The 26,562-nt window shown below is 34.4% G+C and overlaps 1 protein-coding gene across 1 annotated transcript; it reads left to right on the top strand.

Moving 5' to 3' along the window:
* Nucleotides 1-26,562, top strand: LOC149417785 (pfs47 receptor-like). The gene is made up of 4 exons (XM_089639421.1): nucleotides 1-3,975; nucleotides 15,939-16,138; nucleotides 19,334-19,477; nucleotides 26,120-26,562. The coding sequence occupies exons 1-4, from the start codon at nucleotides 3,969-3,971 to the stop codon at nucleotides 26,204-26,206; spliced, it is 438 nt and encodes a 145-aa protein (XP_089495547.1). The 5' UTR covers nucleotides 1-3,968; the 3' UTR covers nucleotides 26,207-26,562.

Here is a 26,562-nt window from a genome sequence, read left to right as displayed (position 1 = left end):
CCAATCCCTGCTGCATTGATGCTGACAACCTAAAGGCTGACAAATACCTGCTGGCTACCGACTGAACTGCCCACTGCCGGTGATCACCTAGAGGCTGGCCAATCCCTGCTGCATTGATGCTGACAACCTAAAGGCTGACAAATACCTGCTGGCTACCGACTGAACTGCCCACTGCCGGTGATCACCTAGAGGCTGGCCAATCCCTGCTGCATTGATGCTGACAACCTAAAGGCTGACAAATACCTGCTGGCTACCGACTGAACTGCCCACTGCCGGTGATCACCTAGAGGCTGGCCAATCCCTGCTGCATTGATGCTGACAACCTAAAGGCTGACAAATACCTGCTGGCTACCGACTGAACTGCCCACTGCCGGTGATCACCTAGAGGCTGGCCAATCCCTGCTGCATTGATGCCGACAACCTAGATTATGATGAATTCCTCCTTGCTACCGACTGAACCAGCCACAGATGCTGACAACCTAAAGGCTGACGAATACCTGCTGGCTACCGACTGAACTGCCCACTGCCAGTGATCACCTAGAGGCTGGCCAATCCCTGCTCTATTGATGCTGACAACCTAGAAGCCGGCCAATTCCTCCTGGCTACCAACTGAATTGGCCATTGATGCTGATAACCTAGAGGCTCAACAATTCTTCCTGGCTACCAACTAAATTGGCCATTGATGCTGAAGACCTAGAAGCCGGCCAATTCTTCCTGGCTATCAACTGAATTAGCCATTGATGCTGAAACCCTAGAAGCCGGCCAATTCTTCCTGGCTACCAACTAAATTAGCCATTGATGCTGAAAACCTAGAAGCCGGCCAATTCTTCCTCGCTACCAACTGAATTAGCCATTGATGCTGATAACCTAGAGGCTGACCAATTTTTCCTGGCTACCAACTAAATTGGCCATTGATGCTGAAAACCTAGAAGCCATCCAATTCTTCCTGGCTACCAACTGAATTAGCCATTGATGCTGATAACCTAGAGGCTGACCAATTCTTCCTGGCTACCAACTGAATTAGCCATTGATCCTGATAACCTAGAGGCTGACCAATTCTTCCTGGCTACCAACTAAATTGGCCATTGATGCTGAAAACCTAGAAGCCAGCCAATTCTTCCTGGCTACCAACTGAATTAGCCATTGATGCTGATAACCTAGAGGCTGACCAATTCTTCCTGGCTACCAACTGAATTAGCCATTGATGCTGATAACCTAGAGGCTGACCAATTCTTCCTGGCTACCAACTAAATTGGCCATTGATGCTGAAAACCTAGAAGCCAGCCAATTCTTCCTGGCTACCAACTGAATTAGCCATTGATGCTGATAACCTAGAGGCTGACCAATTCTTCCTGGCTACCAACTGAATTAGCCATTGATGCTGATAACCTAGAGGCTAACCAATTCTTCCTGGCTACCAACTAAATTGGCCATTGATGCTGAAAACTTAGAAGCCAGCCAATTCTTCCTGGCTACCAACTGAATTAGCCATTGATGCTGATAACCTAGAGGCTGACCAATTCTTCCTGGCTACCAACTGAATTAGCCATTGATGCTGATAACCTAGAGGCTGACCAATTCTTCCTGGCTACCAACTGAATTAGCCATTGATGCTGATAACCTAGAGGCTGACCAATTCTTCCTGGCTACCAACTAAATTGGCCATTGATGCTGAAAACCTAGAAGCCAGCCAATTCTTCCTGGCTACCAACTGAATTAGCCATTGATGCTGATAACCTAGAGGCTGACCAATTCTTCCTGGCTACCAACTGAATTAGCCATTGATGCTGATAACCTAGAGGCTGACCAATTCTTCCTGGCTACCAACTAAATTGGCCATTGATGCTGAAAACCTAGAAGCCGGCCAATTCTTCCTGGCTACCAACTGAATTAACCATTGATGCTGAACACCTAGAGGCTGGCCAATTCTTCCTGGCTACCGACTAAATTAGCCATTGATGCTGACAACCTAGAAGCTGGCCGATTCCTGCTGGCTATCAATTGAACTGGCTACTGCTGCAGCAGTCGCCCACGCCATTTACTGTATCGTATGGCGCGGTGATGCACAATGTGCCCCAATCTGAAATTATCGCTGAAAGGATTCCGGTTGTATCAGTTTTCTATCTGTGTTTTAAATCCCAGTTGTATTGAAATACATATAACTATTTCTTGTGAATTGGGCTGGCTGTAAAAAATAGGAAGTACCTATAAGCTACACCCCTTTGTACGTTCTGTATACCAATACAATACTTGTAATTAAAATGTGAATTTTGATTCGAATGGTCTTTCTTTTATGATGGTTTGGATAGAACACCTCACGGTGTTTTACTTAAATCATTACCCAGGTTGAGGACTGATGTGTGCCGGTGCTTATTATTTACAGTCTTTTCTTGTGCAGGCAAACACGTCCCGTACAGAGTGCAAGAAGAACATATGATGTAAATGTGAATGGTAGCAGAAATCGGAGACACCTGAGGAAGACATGGCACGATCAAGTGAGTCAGATACTTGAGTCGGGCCATGTCAAGATTATGTATGAGAAGATGTATGAATGTGAATGAGGCAAGAAGTGTGTGCCAAGACCGAGTTGTTTTGGCGGTCCGTCTTCTCTGCCCACCCCTGCAGTGAAACGGCTTGATGGGTAGGTCAGGTTAGGTTCAAACCGCGGCAGCGGGTTTTATGTGCTCGTATTTAATTACTTTTTAAACAACCTTAAAACCTGATTGTATACCAATCTTCCTAAAACCTGATTGTATACCAATCTTCCTAAAACCTGATTGTATACCAATCTTCCTAAAACCTGATTGTATACCAATCTTCCTAAATTTTAAGAATGTTAAAATAAGAAATCTTAAACTATTAATCGATAGTTAGATAAAACATAGTTTTGTTTTACTATTATACATCTATTTTAAAAATTTTTTTTTGGGCTGTAGTATTGAACCTTCTTATCTAGAAACTGGAGTCCACAACTCTAGCAACCTCGCCAAGTCTCCGATCGGGTAGGACCGACATTTATTTCGTATATTGTATTATATTAAGATTCATTCCACACTATGTCGATTTAATCACATTTCAGACAAAACATAATATATCCTTATTCCCTAACTTAGCGGTATAGTATGTACATAATTAATTACTGTGGTCTATTTGCTAATAATTTCATAAATTTTTCACCTTCTTATAATTCTCTAACTTCTCCATTCTCTTCTTGCAACCCAAACTAGCTTTACATCATTTTTCTTTTTCATATTATAGTAATGTAAAGATTCTGTACAAACTGTTAAATTCACCCGCCATAACACAGGGTCATCCCTAGCATGTAGGGTGAAATATCACAAAAACCATATGTACCCTCTAAATCATGTTTTAATAAAATAAAATATTAAATGCTGTAATGTTATCGATTTCAGAGAAATGCGTATATGTCCGCGTGTCGTAGTCACCAAATAATAATAAATAATAATAATAATGCTTTATTTCAGGAAGTTGTTAGAATGCATTGTCATTGACAACAAGTCTATCCGTCGAGTTTCAGCTTGATCGGATGTCGAGAAGTGGGTTAATTTCTGCTTCCTAGATTTGCAGTCACTCATTCCCGAAAACATAAGTGAAATTTAAATAGATTGATTTAGGAAAAAATAAAAAGTGTTTAAAAGGTGAAAAGTATATACTATTTAATCTCCTTGATTAACTAAGATAAAATCTGATCAATTTTCTTTAGCCGTACACCCCCGATTTACAAGGTATGCAATTTTCCACGCATCAAAATTTTCCTTGTTTTTCATATTTCCAGAACATTGTAAGTCTTGTGGGTGAAATGATGACACGACTGAACCTATGTACTAAAAGGTGATAAAGAGATCTGATAAAACCATCCAATATAAGCCTAACTCAAACTGCCACAGTTCAGTATTACATTTTCGTTTCAAGTCATCAGTGCCTGAGATAAAACAGAAAAAAGCAAAATGGCTGGTGAGTTTTCAAAATTATTTATTTTTACTGTCTCATTTCCATCATTTTCTGCAAACTAACTGTAAAAACTGAACTTGATGTAAAATATCTAATTTTCTAGAATAAAAAGATAGGTTACTTTTGTAATATAAAACTTTTAAATTTGATTGAAATTTGTACTTACAAAGCACTCTCTTTAGGGTGAATTGCCTAATACAAAAAAAAAAATTGTACTTGGTATTACATAACGCGTAATCGATAGCAGACCTATAACGTTAATTATGTATTAACGTTTGTACTTCAGCTGTGCAAATAAATCTGTTCTTTCTTTCTCGAGATTAATATAGTGTTTGTAGATATTTATTTATTAGAATACAGCAATTAAAATATGAGTTTAAAGTAGGTTGCTGCATGTTTCATGAAGAAACAACTTAAAATTACTGTATGGCTCTGAGGGCCTACTCCCAATTAAAGGGCTTCTCTGGTTTATTATAATTATGGATAATGCGGGAGAAAATGCGTACAAAAAGCCATTGGTGCATAGTCACAAAACAAGATTTACTGAAAAAAAAGGCCTAAAAATTCCACTAATATCAAATAAGTATGGTAGCAGAACACTTGACTATTTGATACCTGTGATTTATAACAAATTTAACGAAAAATTTAACTTGAAAAATAATGAGGAACCTTGCCCTAAACTGACAAAAAAGTGGTTAATAAATGAACAAAACGTTTATCTATCCTAAACATTATATTTGGTATTTATATTTAAACTTAAGCTAATGTGTATTATGTTATAACATTAAATGGTAGAACCTACAGACAAGCTGATTGTCACAGCTTTGTGGGACTACCCATATCTTATATTGTATAAAATGTAACTATATTAAATTTAATAAATAAATAAAAAATAAAAAAATAAAAAATAAAAAAATGATGTTATGTGGGTTTGATTCAAATGCTCAACAGAATTTTTAATCTTTAGTATTACTGTATGCTTACAGTCAATTCGTTTGTATGGACTTCGATCTTTCATTTATAATTCAGTTAATAATGTTGATTGATGATTACGGATTATTAAATACATTTTTTTCTTAGCCGGGTTTTGCAGGGATTTTTTTTTAAGAATACATGTTAATTTTATTTAATATTATTTTTATTTTGAATATTTTTTCTCTTGATTAATAATATTATTCATTTTGGTCCATTCCCATTTAAGAGAGAATTTAAAATGCATTATATTACAAGAAGACTTCCGAATTCAACGGTTTATTAATATATATGTAATTTTCGTTGAAGCACAATTGTAAAAAATACGTTTTTTTCTGCTGAAAATATTGGCATTCAAATTTCAAAAAGAAGAATAAAATTTTTCAATTTTTGTTCGTGCTTTCAGTTTAATTGTTTTGTGGGACAAACAAACAAATTTTCTGCTTTATACTAAAGATTATTTACTGTGCCTTAATAAATTAATTTATCCAACAGGCGGAAACCTCAATAGCAATAATTAGTCTAATAGCAATAAATCTGGGATCCACAGCGTATTTTTCTCGAAAAAATTATTAAATATTTCAGGGAACCATATAATAATTAATAGGAAAATAATCAACGTTTTCTTAGAATGAATTCAGGAAGAGAATCATCAACATTTATTGACTATTTTTTGTATGTTTTTATTTAGTTATTAAAAATTTCATTTTTATAACTAGTATAAACATTTGACAATTTATTTCTATGATATTAAGGACACTTTACAATACATCTAAAACATATTTTTTATAGTACTTAGGCATAACTCACGAAAAGTAGAAAGGCTTTTACCTTCTTTAACATCTGTCGGTAGCTCATTAAAAATCTTAAATCCTTTAAAATATTGGCTCCGGTTCATCGCCAAACAGTGCCCTTGAATAATACAAAAAGGGGGGGTGGCTAGAGAATTTCGGGAAATGTTTTTGTTTTTTTTTTTGAAGTAGCTTAATTGGGGACCAGTCGCCTTTTAGATTTTTTCGGCGCCGATTCTCGCTCTGAGTAGCCTAAATGGCGATATATCGCCCTTGTTGGCAACACTGGTTCTGACGTTTATACATTCCGAATGAAGAAAAACGAACGTTTGCGCTAGTCTCACGGAATTCCGAATACGGAAAACGAATTCGGATATCGAATACGGAAAACGTATGTATGCGGCCAGCCTTAATAAAAATATTGCATATTTCAATCCACTATCTAGAATGTGTCGTCTGTACAATACAGTTGAATGCGACCTTATAGATATATTCGCAAACAGTCTCGCATATTTTAAAAAACAAATTAACAATATTCTACCATGATATGTTATAGAGAACAGTTAAGAGATATAATTGCTTTATTATTTTTTTTACCTTTCTTCCTTATCCTTTCTCTGTACATTTACTATATTTTATATTTCATATTTAATATTCATGTTTTATATTTCTTTTTAATTATTATTATATATGTATTATTTTTCTTTCACTACTAGCATCTCCGCCTAATATCAACTAAACCTTGTTTACGCATGCTGTGAACATTTTTAATGGGGTGTTAATATCTGTGCACATTCCCACCCAAATAATATAAATGTAATAATTGTTAACACTCTGTAAATGTTTCAAACAATAAATAAATAATAATTAAATAAATAAAAGCCCTCCTTTCTTTATATTAGGCGATTTTAATGCCCATTCCCCCGTCTGGGGTTCTGCTTTCTCCGACCGAGATGGTTGAAGTGTGATGGATTTCCTAGATCAATCCAACATTTTCCTTATGAATGACAGATCTCCTACTAGGATCTCACGCTCCAGCACAAACCCCAGTGCAGTGAATCTCTCGATATACTCTACTAGTCTGGCTTCTTTCTCCTCGTGGGTGGTGTCCTCCGACCCTTGCTCCAGTGATCATTTCCCGATCACCATTACTTATCAAACTTCTTTCCAATCAGACAAGTCTCATATTTCGACAAAGATTAAAACGAATCACACCAAATGGGATGAATTTTACTCTCATATGGACAAGTTCCTACTAAATTTACCCGCCACCGATATATTTTCCGTCAAAGATGACTATAATAACTTCAAATCAATGCTCATAACTGCAATAAATAAATCAAATCAAATCTCTTTTAAAAAAACTCCCTCCAAACTCCCTGGTGGGATGAGGAATGTTCCAAAGTAGTAAGAATTCGGAAAGCTAAATCTCTTTCCTATCGTTACAATATGACTATGGAGAACAATACAAAAACGCTGAATCCAATGCCAAAAGCGTATTGAGGTCAAAAAAAAGTTACGGGTGGTACAACTTCTGCAGTTCAGTATCTCCGAACACTCCAATTTCGGAAGTTTGGTCTATGATCCGAAGATTTAGATCCTCCTTCAGTTCACCATCTCCTCGAGCGTCTCATTCTAAATGGATAGATGAATTCTTGGACAAAATTACCCCCCTTCTGTACCTAAATTAGATGAAATAACGCCCATCTATACTCTATACTCATATGTCTACATCTATACTCATATGTCTACATCTATACTCATATGTCTAATCATTGGCTAGACCAAGGCTGCCCAACCCCAGGCCCGCGGGCCACAATGTGGCCCGCGAACGAATTATAAGTGGCCCGCGTGAAACATTTTCAAAAAACCCGCCAATTTGACAAAGTGTCGCTATTTAAGCTACTCAGAACGAGAATCAGCGACGAATAAATCTAACCTGTTGAACTTACTTTTGAAACAAAAATACACGGGTTTTCGACATAATATTTTTTGTGTCGAAATGGAATCCTGTAGCCACCCCCCCCCCTCCCCCCCCATGGAATTCGAAAAATTGCTGTGGGGTATCACATATCTCAGCGAAGTTCCGTAACAACCCCCCCCCCCCATGGATTTCAAATATTTTGTGGGGAGCACTTATTTAGATTTTTGTTTGTGGGGAATTATGTTTTATAGAAATTCTCTAACAACCCCCCCCCCCCATGGAAATAGGAACCGTCAGGTATTCAGTGGCCCGCCAGTGATTCAAAATCGTCAATTTCGACTGCTAAAAAGGTTGGGCAGCCTTGGGCTAGACTCTCCATTCACCTTAATTGAGCTAAAAAATTGGTTATCAACAGTCAAGGACTCATTTGCAGGCAGAGATGGTATACCTTACAGCATAATCAAAAATAGTAATGATAATGTTCTTTTTTTTTATTTTTATAGTGAATACCTCACAAGAGTCCCAACTGCTCCCGTCTGGAGCCAGTGAGACTATGGCATCCCCAATTGGGGGATGTTGTGAGGCTGAAGGTAAGTGGGGAAGGGAAAGAGGAAGGTGGGGAAGTACCTGGCTATTCAGATCTAGTCACTAAACACGGCTAAAGCCATTTGGAGCAACGTTTCGATTCTGAATGGTGGTCTTACACCAGGGCGATACTGGTAGTATCTTCCACTCTGGAACGTGCCGCAAATATACTATATATTATTTTAATTAATTAATTGTGAAATAACACAAATTAATCAAATAAAATTTATTTGCGCACGCCGGGTTCGAACCCGCGACCTTCGGAATGACAGTCCAATGCGTTACCACTGGACTATGCCGGCCGTCGTTCTAAACCACTTCTAAAGCATCTACAACACAGGTGAACTCCTAGCGTGGAGGACAATATACTATACCATTGTTTAACAAATATATTAAAGAATAAATAAAAAAATAAAAATAAAATAAAATAAAATTTTCCAGACTGGTATAATGCCTGATGACTGGAGTTCTCAAATAATCAACCCTATTTTAAAACAAACAAGTCACCAAATTCTGGATCCAACTACAGGCCAATCGATCTTTCATCCACCCTCAGTAAACTTTATGAAAAAATAATTAAAAACCGATTTAATTTTTTTTCGAGAGTAAACAACTTCTCTCTCCATCTCAATTTGGATTTAGGAAAAAAAATCCACTCAAGATAACCTTGCATCATCAGCACTGATATTAATTTATCAATTTCTAAACAGGAAGTTTGTCTTGCCGTATTTATTTATTTATTTATTTATTAACGAACATCGTCCAAATTACAAAATAATAACACGAATAAAGTAAAATGAAAAATATAGGAGTAGACAAAGGTACATGAAAGCAAAGACATATGGTAGATATAATATAAGAAAATAAAGTGACAAGTCGAATCAAGTCAAGAATACTCCGTGGGTCAGGACCACAGGACACTTATAATATTCCGTCACTTGTTTAGCGACTGGCAAAAATTATTTAGATTTATCCCAAAAAAGTTAAGGTTTTGACTTGAGTTGACCAGTCAACACATTCTGGAAAATGGTGAATAATATCCATAATTTGTCGAATGATGGTTGAGAAAGAGCAGTTCATTATTTCTGAGTCTTTGCGAGCGGATATTGAAGGGAATGAGTTGCAGTAGCGTAGGTGAATCAATAATAATAATAATAACTATTATACGTATCTCTAGTAAGAAGTCTAATTGAATATAACTCAGTAGTTTGGTCTCCATCTTATAAAATTCACATTAACAACATTGAGCGAATACAAAAAAAATTTCTACGTTTTATAAATTTTAAATTAAATATCCCTGTCGAAGACTTAAAATACAATTTCTTACTAAATACTCTAAAAATACATACATTAGAAGATAGACGTAAAATAAACGATTTAACGTTCTTATTCAAATCACTTAACTCTAAATTCGACTGTTGTGAACTCCTGCAACTTATAAACATACATACACCCACAGTAACAACACGACAAAATACAATATTCTACAGCAGCACACATAAGCGTAACTACATTGCCCACTCTCCGATACAACGACTTCACACCATGGGAAATCATTACTTGGGTGATGTTGACATATTCAATACCAACTTGGCAAGTTTTGTGGATCATTTAAAACATTTATTTCAACAATACTCCTAAACAAATCATGTAAACCAACAAATAGCTGTAATTTTCTGTTTTTGTTTCTTGTGTTTGTATGACTTGTTGTATAGCTTTTATCAAATGTAATTTTATTCTTATTTTTTATGTTTGAAAGTATTTGTCAAATTAAAATTATACTACCAACCATGTAAAAGCCCCCTGGGCGTTAAATAAATAAATAAATAAATAAAATAAATAAATAATACCATTTATAATTTTGAAGAAGCAAATGAGGTCATTTCTTTCCCGAAGGACATAATTTTGCATTTATCGACATTTAGTTTCAAGCAATTAATTTTACACCAATCATTGAAAGAGTCGATGTTCGATTGGAAAAGTAGGCAGTCATCGTGATTTTTTATTATATTTAGAATCTTATTGTCGTCCGCAAAAAACCAAAAGCGTGTATGAGAAAAAATACTAATAATGTCGTTTATAAACAAGTTAAAAAGAAGCGGTGCTAGATGTGCTCCTTGAGGTACGCCGGACGTTATTTATAGATATAGAAGGCGCCTTTGACAATATTTCCATCCCAATCCTGAAAATGAACTTCTAGGCCTTGGCCTTCCCCCCATGATTGTCGAATCTATTTTTTTTTTTTTTTTTTTTACAGTATTACCGCACAAGAGTCCCAACTGCTCCCGTCTGGAGCCAGTGAGACTATGGCATCCCCAATTGGGGTATGTTGTGAGGCTGAGGGTATTGGGGAGGGGAGGGAGATGGGGAAGAGGAAGGTGGGGAAGTACCTGGCTATTCAGATTATTGAATTTTATTTCAGATTATTAAGATTTGGCTATTATCAAGGCGATGCCATACGTAGTAATGCAAAATAATGTGTTTTTGGTTTGAAAATTTGGTCGCCTAGAAATGTTTCAGATGCTTTAATTAAATACTGCGAATAGAATATATTTTGGACTTTGAAACAATCGAGTATTTTTTAGATAAGTCTTTTTATAAGCCCAGAAAAAAATAATGTATAAGGCCTATGAAAACTGCTTAAAAGTTCAAAATCTCATACTTACGAACCCATTTTCGGTTATAATTTTATTGTATAATATGAAAAATTAAGTTATTTATAAAATGATCGTTAACAAATTAAATATTTTTGCCTGAACATCCACAAAATAAAATAAAAGGCACTTTTTGGCCATGTTTTTTTCTTGCATAAATCAAAACAGGCGGATGGTGTTAAGCGGGAATTTAAACCTTATCGCCATCTACGTATGGGTTGTTATTGATAGCGGCTGAATTTAATATATTACACGACGTAGTGCGTCGCCTTAATCTATTAAAGATAAAAAAAATTTCATTGAATTTCCAGATATTTCTCCTCAAAGTAGGTCTATTTGGAAGGGTTTACAACAAGGCGATGTATTGTCCCCCTTACGGTATAATATATACACATATGATATGCAATATGCATGTCACTATTCCCCCACAAGTAAAAGTTACTGAGTTCGCAGATGACATAGCTTTCTTCTTATCATCCAAAATCATCCCTACCGCCGTCAAATATCTAAACGAAGCCATGGCTAACGTTAAATGGTCTTGAAATTTCAATCCAAAAGACTCAGTCTGTCACCTTCTCAAACCGCCATAAACCCCCCCCCCCCCCGTTCAAATTTTATTTAAAAATCTCCAACACTTCTGAAGTAAAATTTTTGGGAGTAACATTTGATAGGAAACTTAAATGGTCTTCCCATATTAATAATTTAGTTACTAAATGCGAAAATTTTTAAATATCATCAGATCATTATCTGGCGTTTGGTGGAGAGCTCACCCTACTTGCATTAAGTTGCTTTACAACGCACTTATTCGAAACAATCTCGACTATGCCTGCCCACTTTTAAGTACTGCCTCAAAAAATGTACTTTTTATTATTATTATAAATTAGAAAAAAATTAATCTAATTCTTTGCGAATAATAACGATGCTATCGTCACCCATCAATTCAATTCCAGTAGAATGTTCTGATCCTCCTCTTTATTTAAGGCGTCAATTATTTGCTGACAAATTTGTTCTTAAGTGTTTAAATTCTAAATGTCATCAGGTTATCCCCAGCGTCTCGTTGTTCATTGACTCAACCCATTCATCTACAATCAGAGATTCAACTAAACCTCTTCCTGAAATCTGTAAAAAATTTATCTCTCTCTCAGAGCTTCACATCATCCGAAATGATCTACTTCCCTTATACAAATTAAAATATAGTCACGTCACCCTATCCCCAACAATATTAGAAGGGATCGGAATCCTTATAAGTCATTTCAATCTCCCGGCCCGAACTGTCAATAATATGTTCAATGACATTATTTCATCTTAATGGCCCAACTTTTCTCTTTTATTTACTGATGGATCCAAATCTCCCGACTCTCCTAACTGTGGTATAGGTATTAACTTTTACCACAATAATTCCAATGACAGAATATTTCATTCAATTTCAAATCAATTTTCAATATTTTCAGCCGAGTGCATTGCAATAATAGAATCTCTCAAATATATAATCAAAAATAATTGATTATATATTTGAGAGATATAATCAATTATTTAATATAATCATAATTATATTTTCAAAAATAATTCATTATATATTTGAGAGATACATTTGAACATTCCCTCGTTCACTCTGACTCTCTAGTTCCCTCCAAAAACTTAAATCCAGTCCTCTTCTTCATCCTGATGATCACTTTGTATGCCTTATTCGAGTGATGATAGCCTCCATTCAAAACTCTGGTAAAACTGTAACTCTGATTTGGATTCCTGCACATGTTGGTATCATGGGTAATGATACCAACATGTCCAGGATGATATTGCGGATGCCTTGGCAAAACAAGGAGCGTCCAACCCTGTTGTTACCCTCGTAAACCACATTCCCCTATCTGACATATTTTCCATCATCAAAGATAGATCCCGCAATGTTTGGTCGGAGTATTGGCACATTGCTAGTCAATCCAAGGTAGCCTGCTATGCTCAATACAAAGGACTATTCCATCAAAACCGTGGTTTCAGCAATTCCCTCATTTTTCCATAAAATAAATTTCTTCACTCATTCGAATGAGGATCGGACATTGTTCCGTTCCTTCCCATCTTTTTAAAATTCACGTCGTTGACTCCCCAGATTGTACATTCTGTGGTCTAGAAGTGGGAACTTTAGATCACATATTGATCACATATTACCATGAGATGCTATTAAAAAAATTGAATAATATCGGCATAAAAGGCAACGTGATTAAATGGATCACCGACTACTTAAAAAACCGTCCTCAAGTGGTAAAAATCAATCGTGTTAATAGTGATCAAGAGATTACAAGCTTTAGAATCCCCCAAGGTACAGTGCTTGGACCAATTCTATTTACTATATATGTAAACGATATTTTTTTTCAACCTTTACATGGTCAAATCACGTCATACGCCGATGATACAGTATTAACAATAAGTGATAAGACTTGGGGAAAAAGTAGAATTAAGGGCCACAGAAGACATCAATACGCTCAAGAATTTTTTCGACACTAATTTATTGTCACTTAATAATGAAAAGACATTTGTAATTCCATTTGCAATCCATACAAATGATACTCCTAAAAATTTTAACATTGTCATACTAAATAATACTAAAATTCACAGCCAAAACTATTTCAAATCAAACTGTACAGTACTAAAAACAACAAATAAAATTAAATATCTAGGAGTAATTATTGATAAAAATCTGAAATGGAAGGAACAAATATGTCAAGTAGTAAACAAAATTAGAAAATTAATGTATATATTTTTAAGAATTCGAAACTTTTGTCGGTAAAAAATCTATATTTAATTTATTATGCATTAGTTCAATCCACTTTATAATACGCTATTATTAGTTGGGGATCCGCGTATAAATGTAACCTTCTTCCAATTGAAATTATACAAAGAACAATTATTAAAAATATATTAAAAAAATCCTTTGACTACACAACAGAACGCCTGTTTGAAGAATTTCAAGCACCTACATTTAAGGACCTATATATTAAAAACTCATTAATCCAAATTATAAAGAAAAAGATAAATATCAAATTTTAAATGAAAACAGAACGCGACTTAGACATGTTTTTCTATGCCCAAAACTAAATACGTCTTTTGCACAACATCATTTTACTTACCAGGGAAGAACTTTTTTCAATCGTCTACCAGAAGAAATCAGAAGCATTAATGATAAAACCCGAATACTGTTTTCTATCAAGAGACACTTTAAAAATATTCTGAAAAAAAAAACTACTGTCACTTAATTAATCTCACAAATATCCTTAGTTTTCCATAACTTCCTTTCTTTTTTAAAATTTATTATATGAATATATATTCCTTCACTACTATCAAAAAAAATACTACTGCAAACATACATTTATGTACAATTTATTATTTAAGTACTAACTAACAACAACATTTATGTACACTCCCCTTCTATACACAAGCAAATGCTTTCAATGGAAGAGTAGTAAAAAGACCCAAGATGTAAAATGAATTATGTACCATGTAAACATATTATTAAAAAAAAATAATAATTACAAAAAAAAAAAATTTTTTTTGGTTGTCCCTCTCTAAACAAATATCCTCTCTTCTATCAAGCCTTATCTAAAATTGCCTCCCCTCCATTCAAAATCTCATCTCTTCTATGTCTGAACTCGACTCCAATTTTCATTATACTTTTGAAATTTGCCTATTTAAATAAAATTAATATTTAAATTCACCTTTCATTTCTCAATAATTTTAAATGATGGGCAAAAACACCCTTGAGGGGTGAAAGCCAGAAATAATGAGAAAAAAAACCTATTATTAAAAGAAAGTCTACCTAAATACACTTTCATTAGTCAGTAATGTGTTTTATGATCAGTACGTATTTGAGGATTTTGTTAACGGGTTTTGTTATTTGGTTACACCGTTGTGTATGGGGCTGGAAAAATGATAAAATATCCGCCTTCATTCACCCAAGACCATAAGTGATCAAGGTTCAGTGGCAGTTTTCTCTTAGGAATGTACGTACACTGAACTCCCTAACAGTAGCGAAGACGTTAAATACGAATATTTCATACGAACAATATTCCGGGTCGTAGAGTAGAAGGTTCGGCTGTATTTTCAGGCTCTTTTGTTGCGGCACACCTTCCACTAGCATTTTTACCCTACATCATTGTGCACGTGACACCCGAGCTTTTATAAAATTTGCCAGATTTCACTTCACATAGATGTTATCTTAATTAAAAAAAAAAAGTGGGTGTGTCAAGCCTACGCAAGACAGAAGTGAAACTTCTAGTATTCCTCTCTCTCTATTTTCATTTCATCATCTCTATTTTCTCTCTTAGGTTAGTTTGAAAATTAGAGGTTAAATAATTCAACGACGAAGCATGGATTTGATAGGATATTTCCTCTTGTGCCACTGATGTGTTCATCACCTCTATCTCGTCACTACTCATTTTTAACACTGAAATTCTGTACCAAACCGTATGAACCACAATCAATTACGTATTTCACTCGTATTACACTCACGACGCAGTATACTAACCAAGCAGCTGATGCTTGGCGTGGCGCAGTTCGCTGGTGTCTGAGAGAGAGGAAAGAAGAGAAGAGAGAGAACGTTCGTGAGCGGCTCCCCCACCTCAACAAGCGCATATGGTGAGAGAGGGACAGTGAACGGTGAGCGGTGGTGGGGGTACCCGCATTTTCGTGTCGATCCTGACTCGGTTTTACTCCGTCCCCGAAAATCCATTACGCGCCTAAAGAAGTTTCACTTCAATAAGAAATTATTATTATGTATGAAACAATTTTTGCTATTGTCGTTTAATAAAAAAATATCGTTGGGTTTCATATCAATGTTAATATATTTTTACAAATATGTGATACATTTGCAAACATTAAAGTAAAAACTGATGAGATTCAACCGATATGTGAACGGAAACTTAAGTTTATTTATTTTTCCTCTAAATTTTGTTTGAACCTGGATAGATTATGTATATTATTACAGTGTGTCGAAGGTATAAATGCTATTCAAGGAAACATCAAATGATTGTTGGAGTTTTGGTTTCTCAGATTATCATTGGGTCAAAGCCTCCGGCTCCAACTGCAACTTCCCCGGAGCCATCGAAGCTGGACACGACAAGGATGGGTCTCCCATCTACGCCGGCAGGGCCAACCATAGGGGAGAAGTCCTCCCCGCTAAGGTCATTCCCTCCAAGTGCAAAGCCTACGTCGCTTTCGGCAGTCTGGAAATCGTCAAGGACAATTTCGAGGTACAAACCCTTCTTTATGATTTTTTATAATATAAGTTCGTTAACCTATCTTAACATAATCAAACAAAGTGACCTATTTCTCTCCTAACCTCTAATAAGTGAGTTAATGGACGCCAGAAAGAAAGACAGTTTGACGAATTGAAGATTTCTCGAAAATGAACGCTTGACAAACTGTAAAAATAATAATCCAGTAGTTTTAGGAGATACATTACATAACAAAGATATTCATGTCTGACCCTGTAAATAAGCAAATAATAATAATAGGTTGTTTTGGTGGTCCTTTTGTTCAAAACTTAGAGTTGTATTTACAAACGAAACAGGTCAAACAACTTGATATATATTTTTTACAAAATTACTAATTTTTCACTTCATAATTATGAATGTACTTAAACACCAAGACCACAGAACACAAATGAAAATTGAAATATGAACAAATATTGGCTCAGCCTGTAGAGTTTTCAAGCGTTTATATTAATTAGTTTCATTTCACATTTTTGGGGTTTCTAAAGACTTACCCTATTTATTTTATACCATACAAATTGAATCACGGTTTTATGTACTCGGGAACACACTGTTTCAGGTTTCATTTCTTTCTGTATCATTTTCTTCTAACACTATATTCTACGGAGAAACTTTAGCAAGTTTCTTTTCTGTCCTTCTTCTACTATCTTTTTTTTTTCGTATGAATATTTTCTACTGTTTTGTTCGGTTCGGTTGTTTGTATTTAAAGAAAAAAAACTCAGATTTACAGTAGTTCTATTCAATTTTACTATCTCGAATATTGAAGAATATTTATGCAGAAAATATTTTTGTTCTTGTTTGTGATCTTATTTTGTGTTGTCTACACGAACACGTCTTCTCTAAAAAACTTATACAAGACATACTTATACATCATACTTTTGCGCAATAAAAATATAATGATTATTGTGATTTTTGGAATTAGAGCATAATCCAAAGCAGTTAAAGTGATTCTAGAATACATTTTCGATGATACAGGTACTTTTTGATGATGAACTAAAACCTTCATCTTGTTGCTGCAGTTTCGGGGTACATATTAATATCTTTATAATAGACTGACTTGAGTAAAGCCTTTGATACAATTTCCCATAAAATTCTCATTTGGTAATTAGGAAAGCTTGGTATACGTGGCAATATATTAGCCTTGTTTAAAAGCTATCTTACTGGAAGACAACAAATTGTTAGAATAAAATCCTTCCTGTCGGAAAAAAATAATGCAACAGGTGGAGTTCCACAGGGTTCACACCTTGGCCCAATATTATTTATCTTGTTTATAAATGATCTTACAAAAATATTTCATGATGTATCTATCTTACTTTTTGCTGATGACTTCAAAATTTATAGAACTATTCAAAATATTTACCATTGCAACATTCTTCAAGAAAATATCAACAAATTATTAATTTGGTGTAGTGAAAATAGACTTCATTTAAATATCTCAAAATGTAAAACAGTTAGATTTTATCGAATAAAAATTCCAGTGATTTTTGATTAAAACATTGATAAAAATGCTTTTGAGACATTAACACAAATTAAAGACTTATGCATCACTTTTCAAATAAATCTTTCATTTGTTAATCACACAACAGAAGTCTCTAATAAGGGTTTAAAAATGTTGAGATTTATAACTAGGCTAACCAGAAATTTTAGCAATATAAAGTGTATTAAATTGTTATATTTTGCCTATGTAAGAAGTGAACTTGAGTACAATTCTCCTGTCTGAAACCCACATTATAATATACATGTACAAGCTGTTGAAAAAATACAAAACAAATTCTTACGTTTTATAAATTTTAAAATAGGTATTCCAGCAATTATGTTGAACTACATCATTCTGTTAAATTATATGAATATGCTCAAATTGCCAGACAGAAGAATTTTTACTGACTTGGTATTTCTATATAAAATTCTAAGTGATTAAGTTGATAGTTCGGTATTGCTAGAATTGATAAGCTTTCGGATTCCACAACGTAATACTAGAAATCAAAATTTATTTTAGTGCAGAAATTCTGGGACTAACTACAATATGTATTCCTCTTTGCCCAGAATACTAATGGAGGGAAACAATTATACCAAGTCAGTGGACATCTTCAATTAATCTTTAAACAAATGTTGTTAATGAAGCTATTCAGTTATGTACAAAAAATAATGTATATTTCATAATATTCTCATGTAAAAGCCCCGAAAAAAGGCGTTAATAAATAAATTCGCACATAATCACTTTAATTGCTTTGATTGTCTTGGATGCTGGTTTTCATTTGTATGCCCCATATACGGGTTGTCCCGTTGTCCTTGAATGTCTACTAATTGTTAATGTGTGTTATATTGTTCATTACATATTTTCATACATGTAGTTGCTTACGCGCATAAATACGCGTCGGAACCTATATGCCGATGCCTCTTATTCTCACCCAGTCTAAAAATATGCATGTTTTTGGATTTGCATGATATTTCATTACAATAATGGGCGAAAAATTTATATATGTTAAATACGTTTTTCGAACCTTATCAAATTGGCAATATAGACAGATGTTCGAAACATTGTTATAATAACCCAACCTAACCTAACCTAACCTAACCTTTATTAACCTTACCTGTTTTATATTTCTTTATTTGTAAAGCATACCTAAATACCTTTATTTTATTTTTCGAGTTCGGCTAAAATAGTACCTACCTAGTATTTGCATAGAGTAAATGGTAAAAATTCTAGCTACTCAGGAATACCAACAAACGAAAATGTCATCAACAGAAATTATTTCAGCTGTCATCCCATACAACAAAAGTGTATTTAAAATTTACGTAATTAAAAATTTCTCAAATGCAGTCAGTTTCCTTTTATAGTAATTAAGGTGAATCAAAAGTATTCAATTAAAAATATTTCGTTTTATCCGTGGCCAGCTATTCCGAATATTTACCAACACAATTTCCCGAATTCATTACCACAGCAATAAAAAATTATAAAATGTCATGAAAAACCACAAAATTTAATATTCGCTGTATTCGAGGAATTATTATTAGGAATTAGTATCCAGGCATTTAAGGACATACCGCTGAGAGATCTTTCGTAACCTCTCCCACTTTCTCATAAAAAAAATTGGTTAATAAGAGTTCTCACCAACATAACCATGTAAAAGTGTTGCTATTGAAGCCTAAAGCTAAAGATGTGTTAATTTGAAGGTAATGGTCCAGAAGAAAATCTGCTGGCAGGCAGCGTCCAACGGAAACGTGCCCAATGGAGCTATTGAGGTTGGACACACTGAAAATGGAGAGGTCCTGTACCTAGGCCGCGTGCAAAGCGATGGTGCCCTCACTCCTGGAAAGGTATGATCCTATTTCATTATATCGGGCGGGGCGGTTGTGGGTACCACTGCTCCGGGTACCATTTATTGGATAACCAACACCTCTGCCATAGGTTGGCAGGGGTGCTCGGGTTCATCGAGTGAGATGTGTTCATGATGCGCCTACCCACCAGCTGTGTGCCGTGCCAGATCGGGATAGGCTGGTTTGGGGAGACCCTTTGACCTCTCCAACTGGTCTATCTTGACCAATCGCCTTGCGCCGATATATTTGATCGTCCGTCACTTCTGGACACACTGATCCCTAGAAACCTACCCACCCCTCATACCTTTTTCCTTCCCAGAACTTCCTCTCCTTCGTTTCCTTAAAAAGTTCCTCCACGCGCATCCTATAGATTACATAGGGTGACTCCTGTGTAAACAAAAACAAAAACAGCGATTATTGAAAGTGAGGTTATGCAACATGTTGGAGGCACCCTAAATGTTATAGGTTTTTACTTTACTTTAATTTGTAAATTATATTTTTCATCATATTTTTTCATTTTATCAACAGAGTGCATGTCAAAAATCACTCCACTAAAAAATACAACATTTAAAGTCTTCAAAAGCTGATATCCATAAAATTTATCTATAAACAGGTCCCCGAAGATCAGTAAAGAGAATAATCGAAGTTTGTAAAATCTTAACGCTCTAATTTTACAGAGTTTACAAGTGTTTAATTCAACTGTGGAGTATCAGAGTGTTATTGTCGAAATAATAACCTTTTATTCTAGTCACCGTAAACAATGTAAACATACCTGTGCGAAGACAATTTTGTATTAATTTCCAGTCAGCCATAAGCGGCCGCTAGCCTAATGGTGAACGAATCCGCACATAGATCCGAAGGTCCTCGGTTCGATTACTAGTAATACTAAGTTTTTTCTTTTTTTTTTCCCGCAACATTATTTAAATAATTGTGAAACAAGATATACGAGTTAAGCAGATCATCCAAATCAAGACGCTGATTTACAACCTACTTACTGTGGCAAGTTAGCCCTATTACCTACTTGACAGCTGACAGGCGCAACTCATCAACTTATCAACTAAACATAAATAAATAAAAATATTGAATTGTATTATTATTCAATCGTCATAAAAAACCACGTATAATGTAAAATTGTAAAGGATGCAAGCTACAAGCAAAAAATAATGAAGTAATGCCATGCTGTCAATGCTCGCTGAGCTATCATTTCCAATGTCTGGGAACAACGAAGGATAATTACTTTTTTTATTTTTTATAAACATACAATAAACGATGTTGCACTCCCATGAGTTATCAAACTCATTAAGGGATCGCCAATTGGCAGTTTTGAAAATAGAAGAGTAAAAAAAAAAAAAAGAGTTTTGTACAGAAAAATTAGACCCAACCCAACCCAATGTGCAAACACAATGTAAGAAGAAAACATTTACAAAACATTTCACAGAAGCAACATACAGACACAACATATGAAGAATCACTTTACAGATATGTCACAAAAAAAATTGTCTTATAAGACTTTATGAATTATTATAATCACTCATTTGATTTATGTACTGTTGGTGTCAAAAAGTTAAAAAAAGTGTCCTCAATGATGGACATGAAATGCATAAAAATAAAATCAGGAAAATACATTAAAAAGCCCATCATCTCTGGATGTACAAAGTTTGGTATTTAGAGATAATTAGGATGGCTATCAGAACAGAGTTTGTACCTACTTATGGCTCGTTTTCAGAATAGCTTTTGAAAAAATAGGATTTCAATATATCGTTTCGAGATTTGTTAGAGGCCTGTCTTAATTCTTCAGGCAATTTGTTAAAGTTAGTGTAGGCAATATATTCTAATGATTTCAGTCCGAACTTTGTTGAGTGTATTTTTGATATATGTAGTTTGTTGTGTTGTCGTGTATTATATTGGTGAACATCGATGTTATAGTTCAGTTTTATATTTGTGTGGGTGTTACACTGAATAATATTTAAAATGGTGTTTGTTATCTCAAAGCTAGGAACCATCTTAAATGGCAAAACAAGTGCGTAACGGTAAATATATTTAACAGGTATATCCCAAGGCAAGCCAAAAATGTTACGCATGGCTCTATTTTGGATTATTTGCACCTTCGATATCATTTTTTTGGTAGCAAAGCCCCAGATACTCGAAATATATGCCAAGTGGGAGTGAATCATAGCATAGTACAATGATCGCAGTATGACTGTGGGAAGCAATCTACGTAGTCTGTACATTACACCGGTCACCGGAGCAATCTTTGATTTAACATGGTCAAAATGGTTTTTCCATGTAAGCCGTGAGTCAATTACAAGTCCTAGATACTTCGTGACATCTGTTTGTTCCAGTTTGTTTATTCCCAGGGAAATGTTTAGGCGTTGTTCTTTCCTATTCCCGAATAGCACATAGTGAGTCTTTTTAATGTTAAGGCTAAGTTTATTGATTCTCAACCACTCGGCTAGATGAGCCAAATTCCTTTCCATGTCTTTTTCCATTTAGTTTAAATTAGTATTATGATAGAATAATATTGTGTCATCAGCATAAAGTTGAAGGGTACCTTTCAACCCCCATTTTGCAATATCATTTATTTAAATCAAAAATAATAAAGGCCCGAGAATCGAGCCCTGTGGTACACCACATGTTATATTTCTATGATCACTTGATTCTTTTCCAATAACAACCGAAGAGCACCTACCCTTAAGATAACTAGATACAAGTTTTAGATTGCTCCCCACGATGCCCAGATATTCAAGCTTTTCTAACAGAATCTTATGATCAACCGTATCGAACGCTTTTTTGAGGTCTATGAAAATGCCCGCTGCATATTTTCCTTGATCTAAGTGTTTTTGAAGAGTAAGTATAAAATCAAAGGCAGCACATTTCGTGTTGGAGAATTTTCTGAACCCATATTGTTGAGGCGTGAGAATATTATTAGTTGTGAGATATTTTGTTAGTCTATTTTTGATTAAATGTTACATCAATATCATTCAACAAATTAAATGATATCGAACAGACGAACAGGAATTGCAATGTTGAGATCCAGATGGTTCCTGATAAGAGGGTTGAAGTTATTAAAACGTCAGTGCTAAAATTTTGTACTGCTGTCAACTACACATTAAAGGAAGATGATATTAAATCCTTCAACCGTACACCTCATCATCCAAATGCCGTTCCGGGTTCTCGACCTAAGAATATTATTCTAGCTCTACCCAGCCCTCGTATGCGTGACGAACTAATATCATAATAACTCATTCATCTACATATGTGTACTTTAAATTCCCCTAACTTATCTGTTGATGATTACTGTAATCGAATCAAAAAGGAAATTTATTTGCAACATATTAATCCCAAATCTCAATTTATAATCATCGTTGATTTTAATCAACCTGGAATTAAATGGACACCTGACATAGCATATAATAACAAAATACTAGCTCATTGCCATGTCAATTTAGTCTCAGTGTACAAACTTCACCAATTTAATCATTTACCTAACAAAAATTGAAATATTCTTGGCTTTGTTCTATCCGATAAAACCAATATTAATATTTCAGCGACAACAAACTTATCAAAATCGATCACCATCATCCCTGTTTGGAAATAAATGTAAATTTAGAAAAAAATGCAACACTTACAAGAAAATCACCATCCCGTTAAATACAACTTCAAGAAAGGTGTTATGAAGGATGTTGTCAGGATTTAAGAAATGTAAATTGGATCTCACTTTTCAGCAACTGTCATCTCAACAATTAGGTACAGTTATTCTACAATACACTATGGGATATTATAGATAAACACATTCCAAAAAAAAACTCACATAAGAAATCACTATCCCAATTGGTTTAGCGAATCTCTAAAAATGCTCCTCAAAGAGAAAAATAAAGTTAGATTACGGGCTAAAAAACACTATAACTTAAGAGACCATGCCGAGTTTGCTACTCTGAGAAAAATATATAAAAAAATACTTAAAGAATGCTACACATCCTATATTTACTGTAGTGTTTGGTGATTTAGGTTCGGGCAGGTTCGAGTTCTACCGAACATAACCAAACGCTACCAACGGCCTCCGATTACATTGTCGGCTCGCGAGGAGCTCTTTCTCTCGCTAGACGGCCTTTAGGCAACTTGTTACTTGTATTGTCAGTTTATTATATTCCGAATTGAACAACGTCCGTATATAAGAATCTACGACTATTCAATATATTACCAGATCCTATCCTCGTTAGAATACTGGAGATTAAGGGCCCAGTATTCTATCCTATAAAACAACGATACGTTACATTTACCTAGTTGAGCAAGGGATAAAAGATAACGCAAAGACTTTCTGGGCTTATTCTAAATCATTGCGTAGTACAAATTCTATTCCAAAAATAATGTATATGGATTCTATGTCTGCAAATAATGGACAGCAGATTGCTAACATCTTCTCTTACTATTTTGGATCAGTTTATACTCAGCCGAATCCCACATCAAATACTTCCGGACTGAATGTTCCTCTATTCAACCAATTTAATTTTAGTAAACTTAATGTAAACATGGGATCTATCAAATATTGTTTAGAAAGAATAGATATATGAGTAAATATAGGCCCAGGACCAGATAAAATACCTCCCTTGTTTGTAAGATGTTGCTCTAGCGCGTTGATTAAGCCACTTTTCATTATGTTTAACGAATCAATATCTACAGAAACTTTCCCAGATTTATGGAAAAATGCACATTTTGTTCCAATACATAAATCTGGTGATTAATCTTTTGTGATAAATTATCGACCAATCAGTATTTTATCATGTTTTACAAAAGTTTTTGAATCTATAATGTATAATTCCATATTCACACACTTATGCATTATAATCCACAATTATGCAATAATCAACATGGATTTATTCCCAACAGATCCACTAATTCTAATCTTCTCGACTTTTGTGATTACGTTTGCGATGATTTTAACGAAAGAACTCAAGTAGATGCCATACACACAGATTTTAAAAAGGCATTTGATAAAGTAAACCATTCTATTCTACTACAGAAGCTTGATCGTATAGGTAATCACTGTGATCTATTAAGATAGGCTTAAATCTTACTTGGAAAACAGAACACAGCTAGTACTTATAAATGGGTATGAGTCACCTCCCATAACTGTAACCTCAGGTGTACCCCAGGGATCCAATCTTGGCCTTCTGCTTTTTTAATCATTATTACTATACTGTGATTTTGTTTTATTTGCTGATGATCTCCAAATTTTCCTCTGATTTTGATCAATTTATGCTTCAAGATCTTTACACACTACATAGCTGGTGTACTCAAAATGATATGTTTCTAAATATTGATAAATGTTACATCATAACTTTCGATCGTAACAGAAGATGAAATGAACGTGCATATTTCATTAATAATGTTCAATTAAATGCAGTCGCCACTATTAGAGATCTAGAAATTACTCTTGATTCAAAATTTAATGTTATCAGTGATATCACGAGTAAAAACTTGAAAATGACGGGATTTATACATAGCATATCGAAACCATTCAAAAATCCCCAATCCATAACCTTGTACCACTCATTGGTCAGAAGCAAATTGGAATATGGTAGTGTTATCTGGAACCCACACTACTTAAAATATTCAAAAACTATTGAATCTGTACAAAAAAATTCTAAGATTGTTATCATTTAAACATGGACTAAATGCCATAAACCAGTCTTAAGAGGAACGTCTCCAATACTTAAACTTTACGACCCTGGATAAAAGAAGTCAATTTGCTGACTTAATATGTCTACACAAAATTATTCATGACAAGATTGAAACAACTCATTGTCTGAGCAATATTCTTATTAAAATTCCTAATAGACGTTATCTAAGGAGTCAGAATATATTCCATCTAGAATGATTTAAGAACAATATAGCATACTTCAATCCATTGTCTCGAACGTGTCGTCTGTACAATTCTATTGAATTTAACCACATAAATATACATGCAAATAGTCTGGCTTATTTTAAAAAGCAAATAAGCAATAGATTGTGAATGTTTGTTTGTTATTTTTACTTACTCTTCTTGTTTTTTTTTTGCTTTTGTTTTTTGGATCATACATTGAACTGCATGTTTTGTTTCGATATCTATTTTTTTTGCCTTTGTTCACGTTTTGCTGTTTATATTTTTTGTTAATACATAGTGTATAATGATACTTAAACTGTGCATGATGTGAACATTTTTAAGTGGACTGTTGATATCTACCCCTTTTCATATTTTTTTTTTCATAATGTGTTTTCCATATTAATAGTCTGTAAATGTTAGATAACAATTAATAAATAAATAATACATGAGAACACCTGAGACCCTTTTCTCTTAGAATGAGTTGTTTTGATTATAAAATTATAAAATATGTAAACTATAAAGTTTTGTTATTATTTGAGTTTTGTGAAGAAACTGGACCATAGTAAAATGATATCAGAATTTGAAAAGAACTTTCACAGAGCTTGAAAATTAACTTTAAAATTTGATGAATTGTTCAAATTGAAATGGCCTTGTGAGGTGTTCACAAAACACTTATTTTAACCCATATAGATAATGATTGTAAATGTTTGTTGTATAACTGGTACTCTTCATGTAAACTGCGAAAATAGAAATAAATATGTTTATTGAATATTTTCCAGGTTCACCCCAGTCACGGCTGCTGCTACTTCCCCTTCGACGGAGAAGAGAAGAAATCCACCGCCTACGAAGTCCTCGTTCAGCAATAAGCTATCATATCACCACCCATTCCTTGCTAATACATATTTTAATCTAAGCCCCTGTATGACACGAATAAATAATTAACTGAACTAACTAATTATTATTCTTTACGTACAACCTATAAAAGGACAACGTGTGTAAATCTTCAATCTTTTAAAAGCACATCAAATCTTGGCTAAAAAACACTGAACTAGATATTTTTTTCTTATAAGTTTTAGCAAAGCTAAAACATTTATATCCATCGAGAGATTATTTTTTATTATTTCACATACATACAAAACAGCGGATATATTTTATTGTTTGTAATGCTTTGTCAGCTAATTCACTTTTTAAGATGTCTTCTTTAAAAACTAGTATTTACCTT

This window comes from Hesperophylax consimilis, chromosome 14 (genome assembly GCF_061612785.1).
Source record: "Hesperophylax consimilis isolate HC1 chromosome 14, BYU_Hcon_1.0, whole genome shotgun sequence".
Lineage (NCBI taxonomy): Eukaryota > Metazoa > Arthropoda > Insecta > Trichoptera > Limnephilidae > Hesperophylax > Hesperophylax consimilis.
This window is presented reverse-complemented; position numbering and strand designations above follow the sequence as displayed.